This window comes from Cottoperca gobio, unplaced genomic scaffold (assembly GCF_900634415.1).
Source record: "Cottoperca gobio unplaced genomic scaffold, fCotGob3.1 fCotGob3_111arrow_ctg1, whole genome shotgun sequence".
NCBI lineage: Eukaryota > Metazoa > Chordata > Actinopteri > Perciformes > Bovichtidae > Cottoperca > Cottoperca gobio.
The window spans coordinates 697-28223 of record NW_021166788.1 but is presented as its reverse complement, the minus strand read 5'-3'; the positions used below and the strand labels follow the sequence as shown (position 1 = coordinate 28223).

Genomic DNA, 27527 nt, shown 5'->3' with positions numbered 1-27527 from the left:
ATAGGTAGGCAAAGAGAAAGTAGGTAGGTAGATAGGTAGGAAGCTAGGTAGGTAGGAAGTCAAGGTAGGTAGGTAGGTAGGTAGGTAGGAAGGCAGGCAGGTAGGTAGGTAGGTAGGTAGGTAGGTAGGTAGAAAGGAAGGTAGGTTGGTAGGAAGGAAGGTAGGTAGGTAGCAAGGAAGGTAGGAAGGAAGGAATGAAGGTAGGTCGTTAGGTAGGTAGAAAGGAAGGAAGGAAGGTAGGTAGGTAGGAAGGTAGGAAGGTAGGTAGGTAGGTAAGTAGGAAGGAAGGAAGGAAGGAAGGAAGGAAGGTAGGTAGGTAGGTAGATAGGAAGGAGGAAAGGTAGTTAGGTAGGAAGGTAGGTAGGTAGGAAAGTAGGAAGGAAGGTAGGTGGGAAGGTAGGTAGGTAGGTAGGTAGGTAGGTAGGAAGGAAGGTAGGTAGGTTCTTTGAAGAATATCATTTTGAGTGAAACCTATTAAAGGAAAGAGATGTTTTCTCCAGCACCTGGTGGATGTCAGAGGAACTGCATCAAGATCATCAGAGTGAAGGAGGAGCTGGTGTTAAAGGAAGACTTGACCCTCAAAATGATCATTTGTACAATAATAACTCGTGTAACTTTGTTTTCCTTTCCTCCGCGGAAAACTAAGAATAAAGAAATGTGTTGCTGTTTGTTGAACTGTTTCAGCTGCAGCAGAAGATGCAGGAGGCGGGGATCAGGGAGGAGCTGACGCTGCGCTGGGGCAGGCGGCCTAATGGGAAGATCTTCCACAGGGAGAAGCAGAGAGCGCCCCCTGCTACCTGCAAGAAGGAGACATCGCCCCCTGCTGCCTGGGAGAAGGAGACATCGCCCCCTGCTGCCTGGGAGAAGGAGACATCGCCCCTTGCTGCCTAGGAGGAGCAGACTGACTGTGACACTTGGAAACCAGGCAACAAATGATTATCTGCTGAAAATGTAATTATTATATGTAATAATAACATTATCATTTTTCATGTGTGTTCCTTTAGTAACAATTAAAAAGAAAATGCAATAATTACATTTTTATTTGAATAAAGTCCTCATATTCAATTATATTCTGTTTGTGATGTTTCTGTTTCCTATATATTTACATGTCAAAGAAAAGTTCATTAAGATTATTAAAGTGAGTAACATTTATTTTTTTCTTCCTCCTGTTTTTAAAAGTGTAATCTTTGTTTTACCTGTCGGTTACAGCCTGTACGGAGGAGTGTTAGTGCCAGGCGTCAGGGAAATCAGAGGACGAAGAGTTTTTTAGATTTTGAGAAGTCGAAATGTCGAGAATAAAGTTGAACTTTCTGTATTTACGGAATTAATACCGACAGTTCAACTTTATTCTCAAAATGCAAAATACATAATCCTCTTCATGCCTGGCACTAACACTCTTCCATAAGCAGATATTGTTGTTTAGAAAGAGAGTTTGTTTTGTACAATTATTACTAAAACAAATTTAAAATGAATGTTTGCCTAATTGATAAATGTGCTGATGTACTCGTATAAACTGTTTAATTTGTAACAAAACATCAGATTTTATTATTTCTTTTTTTTCATGTTTTGTACATAAAATGTTTAATTAGTAAAGTAAATAAAGCCTTCATTACATTTGTCTTCACACAGATAAATATAATAAAGTCAAAGTAAAAAGTAACATGAAAAGAAAATACAAGTACCTCAAACTTGTACTTTATATTATTCATGTGTTTTCAGTTAAACTCTCGATGCACAAACAAACATCTGTGAACTTTTGTGTCTCAGCGTTTCCTCACAAATAATTCTGAAGACACTTTGATTTGTTTGTTATATCAAAAGTGAAGACGAGTTTATTCACACAAATATTGAGCTCATCACACTGTAGATGAAGTCGGGTGTTAGTATCAGAAGAGTTTTATTACCAAACAAATATTAAGACTTTACAGAATGAAGAGACTCCAGGATTATATTTTATTAGTAACAAAAAACTCTTCTATCAAGTTCAATGTAAGCAGTCGTTGTTTTAGCTCTGTTTTAAATCCAAAATAAAAACAGAATTTGTCTCATTTGTGTCTCATTTGTGTCTCAAGTGTCTCAGGTGTGTCTCAGGTGTGTCTCAGGTGCATCTCAGGGGTGTCTCAGGTGTGTCCCAGGTGTCTTACAGGTGTGTGTCAGATGAGTGTCTCAGGTGTGTCAGGTGTCTCACAGGTGTGTCTCAGGTGTGTCTTGGATGTCTCAGGTGTGTCTCAGGTGTGTCTCAGGTGTGTCTCAGGTGTGTCTCAGGTGTGTCTCAGGTGTTGTCTCAGGTGTCTCAGGTGTGTCTCACTGCAGAAGGCAGCCACAGCTAGCGCTCTTGTCTTTGTGGGAGGAGTCGAACAGCTGCATGGCCTGTTTGTTGATCAGAGTCCAGAAGTTCTCGAAGGAGATGCTCTGCCCGCTCTGAACCCCCATCTGATCTAGAACCTGCCCCAGACCCTCCTCACTCTCCACCTGCTGCACACAGGAAGCATGTGTAAACAGTTAACAAAATAAAACTCACAGGGCCGTGATGTCAGCCACCAAACAGCAAACACTGACTGCACAAAATATTCTGTTATTTTAAAGATGATATTCCTGCTCAGTTGCAGAACTGAGACTAAGTCAATGTTTTCAAGTGAGTCCCAAGTCTTTGCACTCAAGTCCCGAAACTTTCAGATTTGAATCCTAAACAAGACATAATGTGCTCTCCGACTTGCACGTTTTACATACTGCTGCACAGTTTTTGAACGTAAACCAAATTACTTTTGGTATAATTCTTACCAAATGGCGCTCAGTAACGTTCTTTATGTGAAAATTGACTTTCGATTATGTTCTTAAAGTCAAACTAAAGCTGTCTGATAAATACTGAAGTCTGCTCCAAACAGAGTCCTGTGTGCAGAACAGGTTCTCAGCATCTGCTTTATAACTTACTTAAACTTTGAATAGAAGTGAGAAAAAAAGCTTCAGGCTCATTTTCCTAAGTGTTGTAATTCTCGTTTTGGCCACAAGAGCGCAGCACTGGCCGGCCTCGCTATAAAGAACATCTGTGCAGAGTTTTACAACATTTCCACTTTACACTTGTCTTCACGGATGACAAAAAAAGTAATTTAGAAAAATGATCCTCACAAATATTTTTTTTAACATATTTTTAAAGAGGTAAAAATATCCTGACAAAACTTTTCATACCTGGAAAAAACATTTGCTTCACCTTTTTTTTTTTACCTCAAATATGACTTGAAAGTACTTAAAAGTAGTATGTGAGTAACTGTACTTATTCCACCTCTGGTTAAAAGTAAGAATATAACTCATGCATGTATAATGTGCAGTATTCAGAGTTTGATATTATTGTATTAAAGTACCTTGGAGAATCCAGGCAGCTGTTTGCAGATCATGGTCTGGAACTGTGTTGTGTTCAAGGTCGGCCCATCGTCTGCAGCTTTATGGAACTCTGTGACCAACGTGTTGATGGCTATCTCCAAATCTGAGTACTGACGCAGAACAAAGGCAAGAGAATCAGCGGGAATCAGCAGGAATCAGCAAGAATCAGAAGGAATCAGCAAGAATCAATATACAGAAGAAGAACAAAGACTGCGCGGAAACATTGTTAAGTGTGCAGATGTGGAAGCACACACATGTACACAACACAGACGTGTGTGTTGCCTTAATGTCAGATGATTTAATGTAAGTAATGAATATACTGCTGGTCATTTAATCTGTTTTAATAAAACATAATTTATTTTATTTTTAATCTTTTTAATCTGCAAAGTAACTAAAGTTGTCAGATAAATGCAGATACATTTACTCAAATATATTCACTCATATTTATTTATTCAAATATATACAGGTACAAATAATACAATATATAATTTACTATTTCACTTAATTAATTAATTAAATATTAAATGCTCTTACATGTATTTGTTAGTGATAATTAAATATTCTGTAATAATACAACACTTTTAAAAGAGCCATTCTGAGCACTTTTAGTTTTATACTACATACTACATTTTGCTAATAACACTTCTATACTTTAACATTTTGCAGGACTTATTTGTAATGAAGTATTTTAGACTATTCTATTTGTACTTAAGTAAAGGATTTGAGTACTTCTAATACTACTACATACACGTAGTGCAGTAAAAAGTACAATATTTACCTCAAAGTATAAAGTAGCAGAAAATGAAAATACTCAAGTAAAGTACAAGTGCGTGAGACTTGCAGTTAAGTAAATGTACTTTCCAGTTCTGACTAACACCAAATAATATTTAACATTCTTGATTTTGACTCGAGTCGTTGTGATCTCAGCTAATCAGATCGTTCGAACTGTGAAGATATCATTACATCTCATCATTTATATCTTCACTTTGAACTTCTGCACAAAGTGTCGGTACCTTTTTATTGGACAAACGTGTAAACAAAGACATGAAGATGATATAATAAACTATAAGTACTTCAAAAATAGTTTCATTCAATTTGTCATCAGGATCCATAACCAGCTAATGAATGCAGAAACTTTAACGTAACATTAATGTTACATTACATTACATTTAGTAACTTCTAGCGACTTCCAGGACAGCCAATTTAAATAGCCAAATTACTGAGGAGTTGACAACACTGCTCCGATATCGGTCCAGAATGAGGGGCTTAGAAGGTTCCGTAGAACTACAACTTCTGTGTCAGGTGACGTCATGGGGCCCAAAAAGACTAACCCTAACCCATTGACTAACATAAATAAATATATTAACATCAGCGTGTAGTTCTGATGAGGTAAATCAACTTCCCTGTACGATCACTTGAGCAGCATTTATCCAGATTGACGGAGGAGGCGATAAAAATATGAGCATGTGTGTTTCACTGCATCGTCACAGCACACATGTTCTGTGGCGCGTGACGTCTCTTCACTTCTCTTCACGTGTCTTCAAGTATCCCCACGACTCTTTAAGTGTGTTCAAGTCTCTTCACGTGTCTTCAAGTGTCTTCAAGTCTCTACACGTGTCTTCACGTCTCTTCACGTGTCTTCACATCTCTTCAAGTGTCTTCACATGTCTTCACGTGTCTTCAAGTCTCTTCAAGTGTCTTTACGTGTCTTCAAGTCTCTTCACGTGTCTTCAAGTCTCTTCACGTTTCTTCAAGTCTCTTCACGTGTCTTCAAGTTTCTTCACGTGTCTTCAAGTCTCTTCACGTGTGTTCAAGTCTCTTCACATGTCTTGAAGTCTCTTCAAGTCTCTTCACGTGTCTTCAAGTCTCTTCACGTGTGTTCAAGTCTCTTCACGTGTCTTCAAGTCTCTTCACGTGTCTTCAAGTCTCTTCACGTGTTTTCATGTGTCTTCAAGTCTCTTCACGTGTGTTCAAGTCTCTTCACATGTCTTGAAGTCTCTTCAAGTCTCTTCACGTGTCTTCAAGTGTCTTCACGTGTCCCCACGTATCTTCAAGTGTCTTCACGTGTCTTCATGTGTCTTCACGTCTCTTCAAGTCTCTTCACGTATCTCCACGTATCTTCAAGTGTCTTCACGTGTCCCCACGTCTCTTCAAGTATCTCCAAGTGTCTTCACGTGTCCCCACGTCTCTTCAAGTTTCTTCACGTCTCGTCTCTTCACGTGTCCCCACGTCTCTTTAAGCCTCTTCACGTGTCCTCACATCTCTTCACGTGTCCCCACGTCTCTTCAAGTCTCTTCCCGTATCTTCCTGTGTCTTCACGTCTCTTCACGTGTCCCCACGTCTCTTCAAGTCTCTTCAAGTGTCCCCACGTCTCTTCAAGTCTCTTCACGTATCTCCAAGTGTCTTCACGTGTCCCCACGTCTCTTCAAGTGTCTTCACGTATCTTCACGTGTCTTCAAGTCTCTTCACGTATCTCCAAGTGTCTTCACGTGTCCCCACGTCTCTTCAAGTGTCTTCACGTATCTTCACGTGTCTTCAAGTATCTTCACGTTTCTTCAAGTGTCTTCACGTGTCCCCACGTCTCTTCACGTGTCCCACGTCTCTTCAAGTCTCTTCACGTGTCTTCAAGTCTCTTCACGTGTCTTCACGTGTAGATACATTACATTTATTTTTAATATTATTTTTGATACATTTATAGGCAAATTAATTTATTCGAGTCATTTATTTATTTAGTTTTGTCAGGTTCCCCCCTCCACAACAGAGATCGGCTCAGGCTGTTTAATAAAGAAGTTGCTTTAATAAAACGTTGTTAGATATCTCTGGTATTCATGAAAACTTCTCCTGACACATAAAAACACTTTATACTTTAATAAAGTTGATCAATTATATAAATGATATCCAGCAGCTCACCTTAGTCGCCATCTGTGTAGCTTCAGTCGGCAGAAAATCTGAAAACTGACCGAAAGACGAGAGGGAGCTGCAGACTCCTCCTCCATACACACACACACACACACACACACACACACACACACACACACACACACACACTGAACACACATCCTGAACACACACAATGAACACACCCTGTAACGTGTTTGTAAAACTTATCATTGTTGACATTTTTCTTTCTGTTTCTGTTTGTCTTTAAGGATTCTGTAAAAGTTTCTTTGTCTTTGTTATCAGACTCACACACACTGAACACACCCAACACACACACTCACACACACACTCACTGAACACACCCAACACACACACACACACACACTGAACACACCCAACACACACACACCCAACACACACTCACACACACACCGAACACACCCAACACACACACTACACACACACACACACACACACACAACACCAGTGGCGGGCAGTCAGGGCCAGCAATGCCTTCTCTGCTGGCCTAAACATCATCAGCATATACATTTAATTTTGATATATTTCTTTCCACAAATATGTATTAAATGAATCCCGTAGTCTATTCTCTTCTTGTCATAGCTTTCCTCTTGATTGTCACTGCACAGTGTACTGCTGGGAATGCCTGCTATTTACAACTAAATGTTTCGTAAGTATTAATATAACTCTATTGTTAGGGTGATGCAACGCCCGGTTATACTGCGCTTCTGTCTAAATGTATAGTTTCTAGAGCCATGGCGTCATAATGATGGTATTAAGAGGGGGAACAATTCAGGTAGGACTGTGTAGGACATCACTGAAGGCCTAGGTGTGAACACGGCCCGCCACTGCCCAACACACACACACACACACACACACTAACTTACATTCACACACACAACTTTTACTACATTTATCTTTTTGTACTGCATACATTTTGTATATTTTGATTCTGATACTTTTGTACTTTTACTAGAGTTATATTTTGAACGCAAATATAAATAATCTGAGATAACGTGTCAGATCTGATACGAGCAGGAACTCAAACACACCCAAAGCAGTTTGATCTGAATGTTATCATCGTGTTAAAGAAAGAAGTGAAGCATGATGGGAAAGTGTGTGTGTGAGTGGGGAGGGGGGGGGGGGGGGGGACTCACAGGGTAGGTCAAAAGATACAATTCAAATAAATGATCTGAGATAATACAAGTACAGAAGTCATGTGACAGACATTAATTATTACACAGATAATGATTATGTAAAACTATATAAATTCTGAAAATCTGAAATTAAAAGATCCTTTAGATATAATAACTAGTTTCTATTATTCAATTATTATATTATTATATAGTCCGTCAGAGGATAGAGGTCAGAGGACACTTCAGCGTAATTTGACATTTCATGCTTTAATAACTTTAACAGTTTTGGACCAGGATCAGGGTCCGGGATCAGGGTCCAGAATCAAGGTCCATGATCAAATTCCAGGATTAGGGTTCACGGAGGTCGTGGAGGAGAAGGATTCGTTACTGTCGTCCGACCCGGCTCCGTCATGTCTGCTTCACTGACAGCAGCCAGGGTGGGAAACACAAGTTCTGCAGGTAAAACCTCAAAATAGGCTGCAGCTTTGGATATTTCCTGCTTTGAATATTTCCAGTTTCAGCTGCGATGCTGTTTAAGAGTTCTTACTGGAGATAATTATATTTATATTATATACACATGTTATAATCCTGTAATAATAAACACTATAAAGCTGATTCATGCTATTAAACTTCGAGTTTATTAGTAATATTCAGAGATAGTCTGAAATACGCTGAGGTACTCTAAAATACTCTGAGATACTCTGAAATACTCTGAAATACTCTGAAACACTCTTAGATACTCTTAGATACTCTGAGATACTCTGAAACACTGTGAGATAATCTGAAATACTCAGAAATACTGGAAGATAATCTTAAATACTCTGAGATACTCTGAAATACTCAGACATACTCTGAAATACTCATACATACTCTGAAATTCTGTGAGATACTCTGAAATACTCTAAAATACTCTGAAATACTCAGAGATACTTAAAAAACCCTGAAATAATCTGAGATACTCTGAAACACTCAGATATACTCTATAATACTCTGAAATACTCTGAGATACTCTGAAACACTCAGACATACTCTATAATACTCTGAGATATTCTAAAACACTCTGAAACACTCTTAGATACTCTTAGATACTCTGAAATACTCTGAAATACTGTGAGATACTCTGAAATACTCTGAAATACTCAGAGATAGTGTGAGATACTCTGAAATACTCAGAGATACTCTGAGATACTCTGAGATACTGTGAGAGAATCTGAAATACTCAGAGATACTCTGAAATAATCTGAAATACTCTGAAATACTCATACATACTCTGAAATACTGTGAGATACTCTGAAATACTCAGACATACTCTAGAATACTCTGAGATACTCAGACATACTCTAGAATACTCTGAGATACTCAGAGATACTGTGAGACACTCTGAGATACTCTGAAATACTCAGATACACTCGGGAATACTCTGAAATACTCTGAAATACTCTAAAATACTCTAAAATACTCTAAATACTCTGAAATACTCTGAAATACTCAGAGATACTTAAAAAACCCTGAAATAATCTGAGATACTCTGAAACACTCAGATATACTCTATAATACTCTGAAACACTCAGACATACTCTGAAACACTCAGACATACTCTATAATACTCTGAAACACTCAGACATACTCTGAAACACTCAGATATACTCTATAATACTCTGAAACACTCAGACATACTCTGAAACACTCAGACATACTCTATAATACTCTGAAACACTCAGACATACTCTATAATACTCTGAAACACTCAGACATACTCTGAAACACTCAGACATACTCTATAATACTCTGAGATACTCTGAAACACTCTTAGATACTCTTAGATACTCTGAAATACTCTGAGATACTCTGAGATACTCTGAGAATACTCTGAGATACTCTGAGATACTCTGAGATACTCTGAGATACTCATACATACTATGAAATACTGTGAGATACTCTGAAATACTCAGGGATACTCTGTTAAACACACTGAAACACTCAGACATACTCTAGAATACTCTGAGATACTCAGAGATACTGTGAGACACTCTGAGATACTCTGAAATACTCAGATACACTCGGGAATACTCTGAAATACTCTGAGACACTCTGAAATACTGTGAGAGAATCTGAAATACTCAGACATACTCTGAAATACAGTGAGATACTCTGAAACACTCTGAAATACTATTAGATACTCTGAGATACTCTGAAATACTCTGAGATACTCTGAAATACTCTGAGATACTCTGAGATACTCTAAAAAGAATCTGAAAAACCCTGAAATACTCTGAGATATTCTGATATACTCAGAGATACTCAGAAATACTGGAAGATAATCTTAAATACTCTGAGATACTCTGAGATACTCAGACACACTCTGAAATACAGTGAGATACTCTGAAACACTCTGAGATACTCTAGAATACTTATACTCAGAGATACTTTGAGATACTCTGAAACACTCTGAGATACTCAGAGATACTGTGAGATAATCTGAGATACTCGGAAATACTGTGAGATAGTGTGAGATACTCTGAAATACTCTGAAACACTCAGACATACTCTTAGATACTCTGAAACACTCTGAGATACTCTAGAATACTCTGAAATACTTATACTCAGAGATACTGTGAGATAATCTGAGATACTCGGAAATACTCTGAGATACTCTGAAATACTCTGTAATACTCTTAAATACTCTGAGATGCTATGAAATACTCTGAAATATTCAGAGTTAATCTGAAATACTCAGATATATTGTGAGATACTCAGAGATACTCAGAGATACTCTGAAATACTTATACTCAGAGATACTCTGAAATACTTATACTCAGAGATACTTTGAGATACTTTGAGATACTCTTAAATACTCTGAAATACTCTGAAATACTCAGAGATACTGTGAGATAATCCGAAATACTATGAAATACTCAGAGATACTGTGAGATACTGTGAGATACTCTGAAACACTGTGAGATACTGTGAGATACTCTGAAATACTCAGAGATACTCAGAGATACTGTGAGATACTCTTAGACACTCTGAGACACTCTGAGATGCTATGAAATACTCTGTGATACTCTGAGATACTCAGAAATACTCAGAGTTACTCTGAAATACTCAGAGTTACTCTGAGATACTCAGAGATACTGTGAGATAATCTGAGATACTCGGAAATACTCTGAGATACTCTAAAAGTATCTCAGAGTATCTCAGAGAATCTCAAATACTCTGAAATACTGTAAAATGTATTATTATTTTTATTATTATTCATAATTGAAAGACTCTTACCTCAGCTCGGAGTCCTTTGCAGTCGTTCTCTCTCCTGCACTCCATGTGCGGCGTGTTGCCACGGAGAAAGTCCTCCTCTTCAGCTTCCTGTCACCACTGAGAGTCGTGTTCAGCTGCTCGCCATCGCTGGAGTCCCTGAGAGGAAGAATCCACTGTCACTTAAAGGGTTAACACGCAACATTTCTGCATTAAACGTGTAAAACACCATCACACGCTTTTCAGAGAATCATTTAAATCGAGGCAGCGTTTGTGGAAACATATTCAAATATCTAAAGAACAAACACGCCGTCAACAAGTCAGAATGTATCAGATTAAAGTCGTACATTTACAAGAAACAACTCAGAAATTTGCTGAAACTGAAGTCATTATGAGAGAAAACCTTTTTATTTTGGTAAAATAACAAAATCACAACACCCCCCCCCCCCCCCGTCTCCGTTATTTATCTTTTCACCCACAAAGTCTCGAACACGTAGTTTCTGCCAGAAGCTTCATAAACTGACTATTTATCCAGTTTTAAGACACTTTCTACATCCTGGTGTTTTTAACTCTATATTTGAAGGATGAAGGATTTTAGTCCTGAACGTCTGGATCTTAAGTTCTCACAGAAACAAGCTGACAAACGTTCGGGGCAGCCGAACAGCGTGCAGGAGAAACTCTGATGTTTAACCTTTAAACCAGAGGAGAGTTCTTACTGTCGGTTTCTCAAACATATATTCACAGTATTGTCAATAAATCCTCGAGGCCTGTCCTGAGCTGATCTCTGCAGCAGAGACACTCACCTCTCCTCCTCGCCGTCTTCCTGGAAGGTCACAGGTCGCGCACAGACGACACACGTGTTTCCCAAACTGTGGAAACATGGCCGACAGTACACGCCTGCAAAAACAAGAGCAGCTCGTAAAAAGAAAAAGAAACATGAGAGCTGGAACAACATGGACAGGAAGTGGAAGATGACCTGCTGTGTTTCAATAAATATGAAACTTACAGAGCAGATCCTTCATGTTTCCTGTGTAACAACATGTCGGACTGTATATAAATATCTGGTCCACTTTGTGTGTGTAGATTTATACTCACAACAGTGACATTAAATAATGCCTCATGTACATATTTAAACATGAACACTTGTAATATAAACAGTACTTGTGTTGATGTGAGTCATGAAGTGGGGAAGCTTCATGCTGATATCTGTTAGTTACATGTTTGACCCTGTTCACCTGTAGTGTGTACAACATGTTTGACCCTGTTCACCTGTAGTGTGTACAACATGTATGACCCTGTTCACCTGTAGTGTGTACAACATGTTTGACCCTGTTCACCTGTAGTGTGTACAACATGTTTGACTCTGTTCACCTGTAGTGTGTACAACATGTATGACTCTGTTCACCTGTAGTGTGTACAACATGTATGACCCTGTTCACCTGTAGTGTGTACAACATGTATGACTCTGTTCACCTGTAGTGTGTACAACATGTATGACTCTGTTCACCTGTAGTGTGTACAACATGTATGACTGTTCACCTGTAGTGTGTACAACATGTATGACTCTGTTCACCTGTAGTGTGTACAACATGTATGACCCTGTTCACCTGTAGTGTGTACAACATGTATGACTCTGTTCACCTGTAGTGTGTACAACATGTATGACTCTGTTCACCTGTAGTGTGTACAACATGTATGACCCTGTTCACCTGTAGTGTGTACAACATGTATGACTCTGTTCACCTGTAGTGTGTACAACATGTATGACTCTGTTCACCTGTAGTGTGTACAACATGTATGAATGTTACAATACATATCTTTAAAGGAGCTTTTCTCTAAAGGAGCTTTTTCTCACACTCTTCAGCAGAAGTCTCCACTTCAGCAGCACTTACATACACCAAACTTTCCACTTTCATTCCTCTCTATATTCTGAAGCTTTGTGCAGAGGGCTTTGTTCACATGTCACTCACAGCTCATGTTATACACGCTACACTAACTACATGCACAATGTACAAACCTTTGATATGTCTACAACATGAAACACTTTGAACCTGCTTCATCCAGACTTCACTTTAGATCTGGACATGTCTGATGTGCATTAAGTGGCGTTAGGATCAGAAGGATCTGCTGTTAAAGACAGACAGGGGAGAAGCATCGAGGAGACAACAGCTCATCTGAATCTCCTCTAATCAACGGTGGGACGGAGACAGTCTGATGGAATTACATGGAACAAGAGAAATGAGACTGAGCGTCTGCAGCTGTGAGGTAAATAAATATATCGGCTTTATTAGAAATGAGGAAAGAAATGTTTAAAACCATAATGCACCGGCGCCTCGTGGTTTGAGAGGATGGACCTGTTTGTGAGCCGTTATCGGAAGAATGGTTCTGAAGTGTTTAAATACTATAAATATTGTAAATACTATAAATATTATAAGTACTATAAATATTATAAATACTATAAATATTATAAATACTATAAATACTATAAATATTGTAAATTCTATAAATATTGTAAATACTATAAATATTATAAATACTATAAATACTATAAATTCTATAAATATTATAAATACTGTAAATACTATAAATACTGTAAATACTATAAATATTATAAATACTGTAAATACTATAAATATTATAAATACTTAAATATTATAAATACTATAAATACTATAAATATTATAAATATGATGAATATTAAGGTGTGGTCTGCCTCCGGTTAGAGCTCAGATACAATTACAGTCTGACTTCAGCTGAGTCAACACGAGCCGCAGGACACTCCTTCAGCACACACACACACAGAGTTGTGTTTTGTTTGTCCAGACATCCTTCATCTTTTCACATCATGTGTAATTCAATAATGAAGCCTCTTGAGAATATTATGGTGCAGTCAGGATTCATCACATGACATGTGAGTCACACTTGTGTATTTCTTTAACTTTGTCACTATTTCATATGTTTTGTCTTTGTGAAACGTCTCCTTGTGAAACGTCTTCTTTTACAGCCCTGTACTGTCTCAAAGTTTGCATCTCGCCAAGAACAATTAAAATCCCTTGAAGTGTTTTTACCAGGATGCATCTGATGGTAACTTTTCCCAGCATTCATTCATTTACGAGTAGAGGAAGACAGGTCAACAAACGATATGGCAAAACCCTTTAATGTTTTCTCGTGTTAGACGGACCCATAAATACTGAACCAGGCGACTCTGAGCTGGTTTCTGTTTCTCACGGATCAGCATCATCTGCAAAGAGACAAATCAGCATTCACAGCCCCCGGCGTTCCTTCAGCATCGACAAAAACCAAGATGGTGACGGACAAAAACCAAGATGGCGGTAATTCTGGTTTATCTTTATTGCTTTGTCCGTACGAGAGAACAATGCTATCTGAGATCCTTTGACTCATGGACTTCCTCCCATACCGTTTGTTCTGCTATCGTCAGAAGCTTTACAATCATCAGTAGCATCATGAACCTCAGCTGCACAAATCCTTCCCAAACTATTGCATTCAAGTTAAGTGCGTCAATCAAACCGCTGTCAAATACGTTAGCAAGCGTGTGAGGAGCCTCGCTAGTAGTGATAGCTTTAAGCTAACGTTAGAATACAGCTGGGGGGTCGAGGTCAGCTCGCTGTACACTGGGAGATACAGTGTGTGTGTGTGTGTGTGTGTGTGTGTGTCTCTACCTGGACACTGGGGGACATCACAGGCAGCCATGTTGTCCTCGTCCTGTCTCACCACCTCACCACAGGACAGACAGCTCACTGATGACAGACCCAGCAGGTGAGACAGTTGGACCCCTCCAGGTAACCTGAGACACACACACACACACATTATAGCTGCACTCCACCTCATTAGCCGTGTTTGTATAAAAATATTTTTATGCCATTTTTAAGTATCGCATTAGAAAAGCTGTTTGAAAACGGAAACATTTAATAAAACTTAACTTAAGGTGAATACGCTCGCTTGAGGTGTTTTCTTCTTTGTGTAAAAACAGTTGATGCTAAATGGAAACTTCTTTGCAGAATAAGTTGTGATGTAAGGAACATTTAAGTCACATGACTGATCAGCCGTTTCTATATTTATATTACTGGCTGATAAAGTCACCCAATGACTGAAAGCCTTCAGACTCAGCAGCCTGCAGAGGGTCGGCCCTGAAATACAGGTTTCATACGTCATGTGTGTTATTGAATGTTTGTTATGATGTCATCAGTTCTGAGAGCTTTAGGGGGTTTCCTTCAGAGGAGCGAGACCTCAGCAGGAAGCCGCTCGCTTCTCCAATTTGAAGAATCCGTCATTTAAACAGCGATGCCACGATTTCAAAGGGAGAAGACACTCGATGACCACTCCCCCCGCTTTGTGCTCACGTACATAAATTAACTTTAGACTATAACAGAGTATATCTGTACCGCAGCAGGAGAGAGTGAAGGCGACTCCCTCCTCCTCTTCCTCCTCCTCCCCCCCCCTGGCTCCGAGCTGCAGACCTCCTCAGGGCTCTCCCCACCTCCCCCCTCTGATCCAGGATCTGCTGCCGGAGGAAGAGGATCCTCTCCTGATGAAACAACAACTCGTCAGTTTTTATTTTTCACTTTCTTTTGTCATTTTTATCTTCTGGTTTTACACAATAACATCCAGCAGCAGGTTCCGTCTGAATAAGAAGAATTAAAGCAGTTTGATGGACAGATTATAAGGCGATGGGCCCCTGAGCAGAGACACATTGGGGCCCCTGAGCATTGACACATTGGGGCCCCTGAGCAGAGACACGTTGGGGCCCCTGAGCAGAGACACGTTGGGGCCCCTGAGCAGAGACACGTTGAGGCCCCTGAGCAGAGACTTCTATAGAACCAGAGGAGTGTGTGTGTGTGTGTGTGTACCAGCTCTCTCTCTGGATGATATGAAGCACAGACGAGTCGTCTGCTGCGCTGCACGAATCCTCCGGTCAGAGAGACGAGCAGAGCCAGACCCAACAGGAACCCTGCAGCACAAACCAGAACCAGTAAGAACCAGTTTAATTCTTCAGACATTATGAAAGACATCAACATGTTTTTGGACCATTTCGTTTGTTACTGGGCGGCGCTGTGTTAATACACGGCTGCATGTAAACATGAATATTTATTTTCAGGATTATTTCATTTATAATAAATTATATAATTTAACAACACCGGAACATTCTTTTTTTTTATGTTATATTTTTGGGCTTTTTATGCCTTTAATGACAGAGAGAGAGAGAAGATCGTGAAAGGGGGGGAGAGAGAGAAGAGGAACGACATACAGCAAATGCCCACGGTTCCGACTTGAACCACGGGCCACTGTGGCGAGGACTCAGCCTTTGTATACGGGTCGCCTGTGCTACAGGGACGCCCCAAACACCGGAATATTCTGTGCGTCACCGTAGCTGTGAGGTATCCTGATGATGTCACAGCTGTGATGTCACATCCTGTCTGAGCTCACCCAGCAGGAAACACGTGACGTGGTCCGGCTCTGACGGCGGCCGCAGACACTTCCTGCTGATAACTGTGACGTTTCCTCGCTGCAGGACGTCAAACGACGCCACCAGGTCCCTGAAGATATCCGAGGCGTAACCCGAGCCGTTCACCTGCATCGTCATAGTCACCGGGGCTGATGGGACATGCGTTACCACGGTTACCACCTGACACATTCACAGCCACGTTCATATACGGGGGGGGGGGGGGTGTTTCACCTCTGGCCACGACGTCCCTCTTCACCTGGTGGTGCACCTGGTCCAGCATCCAGAACACCAGAAAGTCCAGCGCCACCAGCAGGCCGCCCATCACCAGGTGTCTGAGCACCGAGGCCACGCCCACCAGCACCGCCCGCTGCTCCCGGCCCGACAGGCGCCACGACACTGCAGGATGGACGCTTCACTTTACTTTTTATTTAATTACTGTTACAGTTACACACTGTTACCACTGTTACACACTGTTAACACACAGTTACAGTTACACACGGTTACCACTGTTACACACTGTTAACACAGTTACACACTGTTACACACTGTAACACATTTTTAACAGATAGTTACACACCGTTAACACACTGTTACACACTGTTAACACACATACACACACATGTCTACTAACGTGGTGTGACGTAGGTCTTGGCTTCTCTGCATGTGATTGGTAGGACTGAAGCCCCGCCCCCGGAAGTCATCTGTTGGTCGAGCTCTTTGAACTGAGCGCTGATGAAGTGATTATCAAAGTCGAGCTCACGGAGATACCTGCGTCTGTACCGCACCGCCCTGCACACATACACACACACACACACACACACACACACACACACATTAACATGTTACATTAGTACAGTAGAGCTGGCGGATGTAGTTTGGGGTTCCCTACTGGACCTTCTGACCCCTCGACCTGCCCCCCCTGAAGCGTATAGGTTAAGTAAACTGAAGCATGTAGATAAAATAAACTGAAGCGTGTAGATAAAGTAAACTGAAGTATGTAGGTAAAGTAAACTGAAGCATGTAGATAAAGTATACTGAAGCGTGTAGAAAAGTATACTGAAGCGTGTAGAAAAGTATACTGAAGCGTGTAGATAAAATAAACTGAAGCGTGTAGATAAAGTAAACTGAAGTATGTAGATAAAGTATACTGAATCGTGTAGAAAAGTATACTGAAGCGTGTAGAAAAGTATACTGAAGCGTGTAGGTAAGGTAAACTGAAGCGTGTAGATTACCTACACGCTTCAGTTTACTTTAAGTAAACTGAAGCGTGTAGATAAAGTATACTGAATCGTGTAGAAAAGTATACTGAATCGTGTAGAAAAGTATACTGAAGCGTGTAGAAAAGTATACTGAAGCGTGTAGGTAAAGTATACTGAAGCGTGTAGAAAAGTATACTGAAGCGTGTAGAAAAGTATACTGAAGCGTGTAGAAAAGTATACTGAAGCATGTAGAAAAGTATACTGAAGCGCATAGATAAAGTATACTGAAGCGTGTAGATAAAGTACACTGAAGCGTGAAGATAAAGTAAACTGAGGCGTGTAGAAAAGTATACTGAAGCGTGTAGGTAAAGTATACTGAAGCGTGTAGAAAAGTATACTGAAGCGTGTAGGTAAGGTAAACTGAAGCGTGTAGATAAATTAAACTGAAGTGTGTAGGTAAAGTAAACTGAAGCGTGTAGAAAAGTATACTGAAGCGTGTAGAAAAGTATACTGAAGCGTGTAGAAAAGTATACTGAAGCGTGTAGAAAAGTATACTGAAGCGTGTAGATAAATTAAACTGAAGTGTGTAGGTAAAGTAAACTGAAGCGTGTAGATAAAATAAACTGAAGCGTGTAGGTAAAGTAAACTGAAGCGTGTAGGTAAAGTATACTGAAGCGTGTAGAAAAGTATACTGAAGCGCATAGATAAAGTATACTGAAGCGTGTAGATAAAGTACACTGAAACGTGTAGATAAAGTATACTGAAGCGTGTAGAAAAGTATACTGAAGCGTGTAGGTAAAGTATACTGAAGCGTGTGGGAAAGTATACTGAAGCGTGTAGAAAAGTATACTGAAGCGTTTAGAAAAGTATACTGAAGCGTGTAGATAAATTAAACTGAAGTGTGTAGGTAAAGTAAACTGAAGCGTGTAGATAAAATAAACTGAAGCGTGTAGATAAATTAAACTGAAGTGTGTAGGTAAAGTATACTGAAGCGTGTAGATAAAGTATACTGAAGTGTGCATATAAAGTAAACTGAAGCGTGTAGATAAAGTAAACTCAAGCGTGTAGGTAAAGTAAACTGAAGCATTTAGATAAAGTAAACCGAAGCGTGTAGAAAAGTACACTGAAGCGTGTAGGTTAAGTAAACTGAAGCGTGTAGGTAAAGTATACTGAAGCGTGTAGAAAAGTATACTGAAGCGTGTAGAAAAGTATACTGAAGCGTGTAGGTAAAGTATACTGAAGCGTGTAGAAAAGTATACTGAAGCGCGTAGATAAAGTATACTGAAGCGTGTAGATAAAGTAAACTGAAGCATGTAGGTAAAGTATACTGAAACGTGTAGAAAAGTATACTGAAGCGCGTAGATAAAGTATACTGAAGCGTGTAGATAAAGTATACTGAAGCGTGTAGGTAAAGTAAACTGAAGCGTGTAGGTAAAGTATACTGAAGCATGTAGATAAAGTATACTGAAGCTTTTCACACAGATATGTGCTCCCAAAAAGGCACATGGTCCGCTTGAACATCCTGGAAAGCTCAGGGAAGGTGGGGGGCACTCACCTCCCTGAACTTGGCTTTGAGTTCAGAATTGCACTGCAGGTCAATGAGCTCCAGTTGAAGCACAGGAGGGGCGTCTTGCACATCGAAGGAGAAGGGGTCAGCAAAAAATTTTAAATTGGCTCTGTGTGTCTTGAAGTCTGCAAACCTAGGATCAACAATGGCATCAGCATACTTCTCACCACTCAATGGTGTGCCCACATCCATGAGAGAGCTGGGCTTTCCATAACACAGGTTTTGTGGAGAATGCTCTGACGTTGTCATAGGCAGCACTGACCAGCTGCCCCTGGCCTTGTAATGTCTTGTTCAGTACATTCAGCTCCTGTGTGATGTCAACAAGAAAAGCTAAGTCCATGAGCCATTTGGATCACTTATCCCATCCTTCTCCATGAAGGCTTTCACTTCTGCTCTCAACTCAAAGAACCTTTTCAAGACGTTTCCCCTGCTGAGCCAACGTACCTCGGTGAAGTAGAGCACATCCTCATATGCTGACTCCATTTCCTCCAAAAAGGTGCGGAACTGGCGGTGCTTTAAGCCCCTGGATCTGATGTGGTTGATGCATTTCACAACAACAGACATCACATTGTCAAACTTCAGGCATTTGCTGCAAAGGGCCTGCTGATGGATAATGCAGTGCAGAGCAATGGCCTCCTCCACACCCTCATCTCCCACCAGTCCATTTCTCCTCCCTGTCATTGATGGCGCTCCGTCGGTTGTTATTCCAGCAAACCTCTTCCATGGTAAACCGGCATCCACAATGTCTGGCCATGCATTGGAATCACTGTGAGCAACTCCTCCATCACTTCAAAATTGTCGTCAACACCGCGGACATACATTGCGAGCTGCGCAGTGTCAGTGATATCTGTGCTCTCATCAAGAGCGACTGAGTATGCACGGAAATGTTTGTCTTTCTCACACAGTTGATCGTATATGTTACCTGACAGGTCAGACATGCGCTCTGCCACTGTGTTGGCTGAAAGGCTGATGTTGCATAACTGACCCTTCTTTTCCAGACAGACTATACTTACAGCCTGTAACATGCATTTTTTGATGAACTCGCCGTCTTTGAATGGCTTTCCCGCCTTAGCAATCATCTCACTAACCACGTAGCTAGCTTCGACTGCCGCATCACTCTCTTTGCTTGCTTTCTTGAAAAGATCTTGTTGCCTCAGTAGACATGTTTTAAGATTGGCGACCCGGTCCTCTCTCTCATCTCCCTGGTATTTTGCATACTCCTCAGCATGTCTAGTTGAGTAATGACGTCTGTTGTTGTATTCCTTGTGCACCGCAACTTTCTCTGTGCATATAAGACACGTCGGGGTGCCCCTGTGCTCAACAAAAAAATATTCCATCTCCCACTTTTGAGAAAAGACATGACGGGCTGGGTGCCAAAAAAAAAAACGTTGCTGTCACGAGTCTGAGCTATGGTAGCCTATAAGTGATTAAAACAAATATAAAACGCCCAGGGCAATGACTCGTGCAACGACTCGGTAAAAAGGTGCATGTGAGAAAAACGCGCAGGCCGCACTAACACTAAACTTTGAAGTAGGGGGCCACAAAATATCGTCCAGCGGGCCGCAATTGGCCCGCAGGCCGCGAGTCTAAAACCCCTGGTGTAGATAAAGTAAACTGAAGCGTGTAGATAAAGTGTGTAGATAAAGTAAACTGAAGTGTGTAGGTAAAGTAAACTGAAGTGTGTAGATAAAGTAAACAGAAGCGTGAGTCTTGACCTCAGGAAGGAGCAGAAGAGCAGGACGAGGCCGCCGTATGTCAGCGGCTCGCTCAGCATCTGAAACACCTGCAGCTCTGATGAAACCTCCTCCATGATGTCCTGAGACACCTGCGGCAGCGAGCGGCTACTGTTGGCGTCCAGGTCAAAGGTCACCGAGGCCGAGATGTTGAAGTCAAACTCCCGCTTCATTCGCTCAAACGCTGCGACGGTGGCTGTAGGAGGACGGCGGTAGGATTAACGTTGTCTATGAAGGTTGAACAGTCTGAAATAATGAACTCACGAGCTGCCAGACGTTTCTTCAACTGGCTGGCAATGTAGGAGGGGAGGATGCAGAAGAGCTCGCCGACTGAAACAGACAATTTAAAGATAAACAATCATTCTAATAATCATAATAATAATTGTCTAAAAATGTCAGAAAATATGTCTAATATTTTTTTTTCACACTCTAAGAGGTTAATAGACATATGTCTGCATAAAATCCAGATAATGAATAAATAAGAAATGTGACAGGAGAGGTGATCAAGCGACAGGCCTCAAACAAACAACAACACACATTAAAATAAATAAGCTAACATCATTCAGAAAAATACAAAAAATAAAATGACAACAAGAAGCAAAGAAAATTAATAAAAAACAATCAAAGAAAGAAAGAAATAAAAAATAAAATGAAATACCGGGAAAAAGGAGATTTATTTTTTATATATAAGTTTACACATCAAGAAATAATTAGATAGAAATAATGTCATAGATGACAATTAACTTTAAAAGATTGATGTGTTTCTTCCTTTCTTATTTTAACTGAGAAGTTAACAAAAAAGTCAAATGAAATCCCGTCTGTAAGAAAGCCACTCAACGAGCCACTGTCGGAACGAATACAACTTTATGTTTTCTTAAAGACAAGTCCGTCATTTAAATGAGCATTTTAACATTAGCAACATGTGAATAAAGTCAGCAGCATGTTAGCTAACACTAGCTTCCTCATCTACTTTTTCTAATCAACTGTATTCATTGTCTTATAGTAATATTGTACATAGAAACCTCTACACACAAATACAGAGAAAGTATAACAACAATAATAATGTAATTAAAAAAGGAGTTTGAAATAAAATATTATCAAAATAATAGCACATGGTCTTCACTTGACTTCTGTTATGTTGTTTTTATTATGCCATATATTCTGTCAAGAGCATATTTTATATATTATTCTTATCGTTATAATAATTATTATTATCATTATTATTGTTGTTATTATTATCACCATCATCATCATCATCATCATCATCGTTATTATTAATCACCATCATTATTATTATTTTATTTATTACCTCTCTGGGAACCATCACCTTATCGTGGTGGAGAGGTTTGTGTGTCCCTATGAACCTGAGAGCTGTGTTGTCTGGAGCCTAGTGCTCCTGGTAGGGTCTCCCAAGGCAAATTGGTCTCAGGCGAGGGGCCAGACTAAGAATGGTTCAAAAACGACTTCATGAAAGAAAGGGAAAGGAAAGGAGAGACCCTGCCCGGAGGAAGCCCGGGGCCCCCGTCTGGAGCCAGGCCCAGAGGGAGGGCCCGACAGCGAGCGCCTGGTGGCCGGGTTTGCCACGGAGCCCGGTCGGGCACAGCCCGAAGAAGCTACGTGGTGCCTCCCATCCATCCATCCTGTGGGCCCACCACTCATGGGAAAAACCGCTGGGGTCGGGTGCGCTGTCACATGGGTGGCAGTGATGGTCAGGGACCTCGGCGGACCAGACCCGGGCAGCAGAGGCTGGCTCTGGGGACGTGGAACGTCACCTCTCTGTGGGGGAAGGAGCCGGAACTAGTGCGGGAGGTGGATCGCTACCAGTTGGATCTGGTGGGGCTTACCTCCACGCACAGTCTTGGCTCTGGAACCGTACTCCTGGATAGGGGTTGGACTCTATTCTTCTCCGGAGTTGCCCAAGGTTGCCCAAGGTGTGAGGCGTCGGGCCGGGGTGGGGATACTCACTAGCCCCCGGCTGAGCGCCGCTACATTGGAGTTTATCCCGGTGGACGAGAGGGTCGCCTCCCTACGCCTTCGGGTTATGGGGGGGAAAACTCTGACTGTTGTTTGTGCCTATGCCCCAAACCGCAGTTCTGAGTATTCGGCCTTCTTGGAGACCCTGAATGGAGCCCTGCAGGGGGCTCCAGTAGGGGACTCCGTAGTCTTGCTGGGAGACTTCAACGCACACGTGGGAAACGATGGAGACACCTGGAGAGGCGTGATTAGGAGGAAGGGCCTCCCTGATCTAAACCCGAACGGTCGTTTGTTGTTGGACTGGACATGGAATGGCCATAACAAACACCATGTTTGAACATAAGGATGCTCATAAGTGCACGTGGTACCAGAGCACCCTAGGCCAAAGGTCAATGATCGATTTCGTAATCGTATCATCTGACCTGAGGCCGCATGTTTTGGACACTCGGGTGAAGAGAGGGGCGGAGCTGTCGACTGATCACCATCTGGTGGTGAGTTGGATCAAGGGGTGGGGGAAGACTCTGGACAGACCTGGTAAACCCAAACGGGTAGTGCGGGTGAACTGGGAACGTCTGGAGGAAGCCCCTGTCCTGGGGATCTTTAACTCACACCTCCGGCGGAGCTTTTCAGCCATCCCTGTGGAGGTTGGGGGCATTGAACCTGAGTGGGCGATGTTCAAAACCTCTATTGCTGAAGCTGCGGTGATGAGCTGTGGTCTCAAGGTCTTAGGTGCCTCAAGGGGCGGTAACCCTCGAACACCGTGGTGGACCCCGGTGGTCAGGGAAGCCGTCCGACTGAAGAAGGAGTCCTTCCGGGTTATGTTATCCGGGAGGACTCCGGAAACAGTTGCAGGGTATCGAAGGACTAGAAGGGCGGCAGCTTCTGCCGTGTCAGAGGCAAAGCAGCGGGTGTGGGAGAAGTTCGGAGAAGCTATGGAGAAGGACTTTCGGTCGGCACCAAGGTGCTTCTGGAAAACCATCCGGCACCTCAGGAGGGGGAAGTGAGGAACCATCCAAGCTGTGTACAGCAAGGGTGGGACCCTGCTGACTTCAACTGAGAAGGTTATCGGCCGCTGGAAGGAGCACTTTGAGGAACTCCTGAATCCGACTAACACGCCCTCTATTGTTGAGGCAGAGCTGGAAGCTGATGGGGGATCATCGTCAATTTCCCTGATGGAAGTCACTGAGGTAGTCAAACAACTCCACAGTGGCAAAGCCGCAGGGGTTGATGAGATCCGTCCAGAAATGCTGAAGGCTTTGGGTGTTGAGGGGCTGTCTTGGTTGACACGCCTCGTCAACATTGCGTGGAAGTCTGGGACAGTGCCTAGGGGTTGGCAAACCGGGGTGGTGGTTCCCCTATTTAAAAAGGGGGACCAGAGAGTGTGTGCCAACTACAGGGGTATCACACTTCTCAGCCTCCCTGGTAAAGTCTACTCCAAGGTACTGGAAAGGAGGGTTCGGCTGGTAGTCGAACCTCTGATTGAAGAGGAACAATGCGGATTCCGTCCTGGTCGTGGAACAACGGACCAACTCTTCACTCTCGCAAGGATCCTGGAGGGGGCCTGGGAGTACGCCCATCCGGTCTACATGTGTTTTGTGGATCTGGAGAAGGCGTATGACCGGGTCCCCCGGGTGATACTGTGGGAGGTGCTGCGGGAGTATGGGGTGAGGGGGTCACTTTTGAGGGCCATCCAATCCCTGTACGCCCAAAGCGAGAGTTGTGTCCGGATACTCGGCAGTAAGTCGGACTCGTTTCCCGTGAATGTTGGCCTCCGCCAGGGCTGCGCTTTATCACTGTCGAGTTAATCTGGCTTCAGCCTGCCTAAACTCGTTTCGGCATAGAATTCAACAGAGGACGCTGAACAACTCCATTCCAATTAGTTCCATTTTTTATTTGGGAATTCGAAATAGGTTCGAAATAGGTTTCGAAATAGGTTGATAACCTTAAATAAAGAAAAAAACATTAGCATTAAATCATGAATTGAAAATCATCTCAATTATGTTTGTACCTCAACATCATGCCAGTTCAAACATTCAAATGCACATACCCCCAATAGAGCAAATCAAATTAATCTCATCTAATATATTCTTTATCAAATCTAAGCCAAACAATGCCCCTAAATTAACTTCAGCCACAGTAAGCAAATCAAATCTCTACAAACTGCACCAAACTCCAGGCTAAACAAAGTAACAGACATTTCAAGTGATGAAATGCCATCACACAAAAACCCAAAATGGCGTGCACCACATTTAACGAATGAGTGAAATAATGACTTAGCCGATCTCTTCCTGGCAAACACTCCCCAAACCATTTCACTTGTGCTGGCCCACAGATTTATACAAGTTAATTCATAATAAGCAAAATATACACATACCAATAGCATCTCTGTTTCATCTAACCACTGAAGCGATGCATGTGTCTGGCTTGCAGCTTCTTGTAGCCACACTGGACAGACAAAGGGCTCACCTACTCAGCTGATCCTCCTAATAAGGGCAGCCTCTCTCCCTCGCTCTCTCTCTACCTGCAAGGAGCTGCTACACCTCCAAACAATGTCCAAACCACCGCCCTCTAGTGCTACTTAGACAAGATGACAACTAAACCACCCCAAAAGCATGAAAAGGAAGAAAAGCCCAGTTCATTAACTAATGACTTAACAATGTTGATACAAGCTGACTTAACAATCACCAATCCTGTTCGTGATTTTCATCGATAGGATATCGAGGCGTAGTCATGGAGGAGAGGGGTTGCAGTTCGGTGACCTGAGGATCTCATTGCTGCTCTTTGCAGATGATGTGGTCCTTATGGCATCATCGGTCTGTGACCTTCAACAGTCACTGGATCGGTTCGCAGCCGAGTGTGAAGCGGTTGGGATGAGGATCAGCACCTCCAAATCTGAGGCCATGGCTCTCAGCAGGAAACCGGTAGGGAATGAGCCATTACCCCAAGTGAAGGAGTTCAAGTACCTCGGGGTCTTGTTCGCGAGTGAGGGAACAATGGAGCGAGAGATTGGCCGGAGAATCGGAGCAGCGGGGGCGGTATTACAGTCACTTTACCGCACCGTTGTGACGAAAAGAGAGCTGAGCCAGAAGGCAAAGCTCTCAATCTACCGGTCGATCTTTGTTCCTACCCTCACCTATGGTCATGAAGGCTGGGTCATGACCGAAAGAACGAGATCACGGGTACAAGCGGCCGAAATGGGTTTTCTCAGACGGGTGGCTGGCGTCTCCCTTAGAGATAGGGTGAGAGGCTCAGCCATCCGTGAGAGACTCGGAGTAGAGCCGCTGCTCCTTTACGTTGAAAGGAGCCAGTTGAGGTGGTTCGAGCATCTAGTAAGGATGCCACCTGGGCGCCTCCCTAGGGAGGTGTTCCAGGCACGTCCAGCTGGGAGGAGACCCCGGGGAAGACCCAGGACTCGGTGGAGAGATTATATCTCCTCACTGGCCTGGGAATGCCTCAGGATCCCCCAGTCGGAGCTGGAGGATGTGGCCCGGAGAAGGGAAGATTGGGGTTCCTTACTGGAACTGCTGCCCCCGCGACCCGATCCCGGATAAGCGGTAGACGATGGATGGATGGATGGATTATTATTATTATCATTACTATTATTGTTATTATTATTATCATTATTAATATTTTTGTTATTATTGTTATTATTATCATCATCATCATTGTTGTTATTATTATCACCATCATTATTATTGTTGTTATTATTATTGTTATTATGATCATTATTGTTGTTGTTTTTATTATTGTTATTATCATTATTATTGTTGTTGTTATTATTATCACCATCATTATTGTTATTATTGTTATTATTATTATCACCATCATTATCATCATCATTATTATTAATATTTGTTATTATTGTTATTATTATTATCACCATCATTATTATTATCATTATTATTAATATTTGTTATTATTGTTATTATCATTATTATTGTTGTTATTATTATTGTTATCATTATTGTTGTTGTTATTATTGTTATTATTATCATCATTATATTATATAGATGATCTTACATGATGAAAAAAGTGCTTTTAAAAATCTAAATAGAATTAAATTAAATAATATAGCTTAATTAAGCGTCTTTGAGTTTTCAGAAAAGTGCTATAGAAGTTTGTTGTTGTTGTTGTTGTTGTTGCTTATTTTAATTATAGAAAAGTTTCATTAGTTTCTCAGGAAGCAGTGAAGAAAATAATTAAAAATGAAAATTAATTTTTCGCTGCTTTATGAGGCAGGTTGTCACTGACGTATAAAGTCCTGAGGTGCAAATGAACGCACCGCGGGCGAGACTGCACAGCGGCAGGAAGCCGTCCACGATGTCACACAGGAAGTCGAAGTCTCCCAGCAGGTCGGAGCAGTCGGCCCGAGCCTCTGCGAACAGTGTCCGGCACTTCCTGTACGGAGAGCCCAGTTTGGCGTTGCACATGTCGCCGATGTCCACCAGGAAGTGGAGGACGTTCCTCAGAGTGCGAGCTGCAGGGTCAGAGGTCAGAGGTCACGGAGAAGATCAATAATATAAAATAAACTAACTGTTTATGATTCCTCACCGACGTGGCGGACGCTGTCGCTCAGAGCGTGGATGAGACTCTGCACTCGTCGGGCCGCAGCGTGAGCGTTACTGCTGACCTCCCGCACTCTGTCCAACACGGCTGCACACAAACAAAGAGCTGAAGAGCTGTTAAAGTACTCATACCAACCTGTACAAGTACTCTGTTACAGTAAGAGTAGTACCAACGTGTACAAGTACTCTGTTACAGTAAGAACAGTACCAACGTGTACAAGTACTCTGTTACAGTAAGAGCAGTACCAACCTGTACAAGTACTCTGTTACAGTAAGAACAGTACCAACCTGTACAAGTACTCTGCTACAGTAAGAGCAGTACCAACGTGTACAAGTACTCTGCTACAGTAAGAACAGTACC

The 27527-nt window shown here is 41.8% G+C and overlaps 1 protein-coding gene across 1 annotated transcript; it reads right to left on the bottom strand.

Annotated features, from left to right (window-relative positions):
• Positions 1-7403: 7403 nt before the first annotated feature.
• dcst2 (DC-STAMP domain containing 2) lies at positions 7404-27302 on the bottom strand (the record flags this gene model as incomplete). The annotated part of the gene is made up of 13 exons (XM_029426144.1): positions 7404-7834; positions 10689-10823; positions 11468-11561; positions 14345-14469; positions 15068-15210; positions 15533-15633; positions 16110-16277; positions 16360-16524; positions 16760-16917; positions 20610-20823; positions 20892-20957; positions 26884-27078; positions 27153-27302. Coding segments are annotated over 13 exons (1781 nt in total), but the record flags the coding sequence as incomplete, so codon positions are not given.
• Positions 27303-27527: the final 225 nt, after the last annotated feature.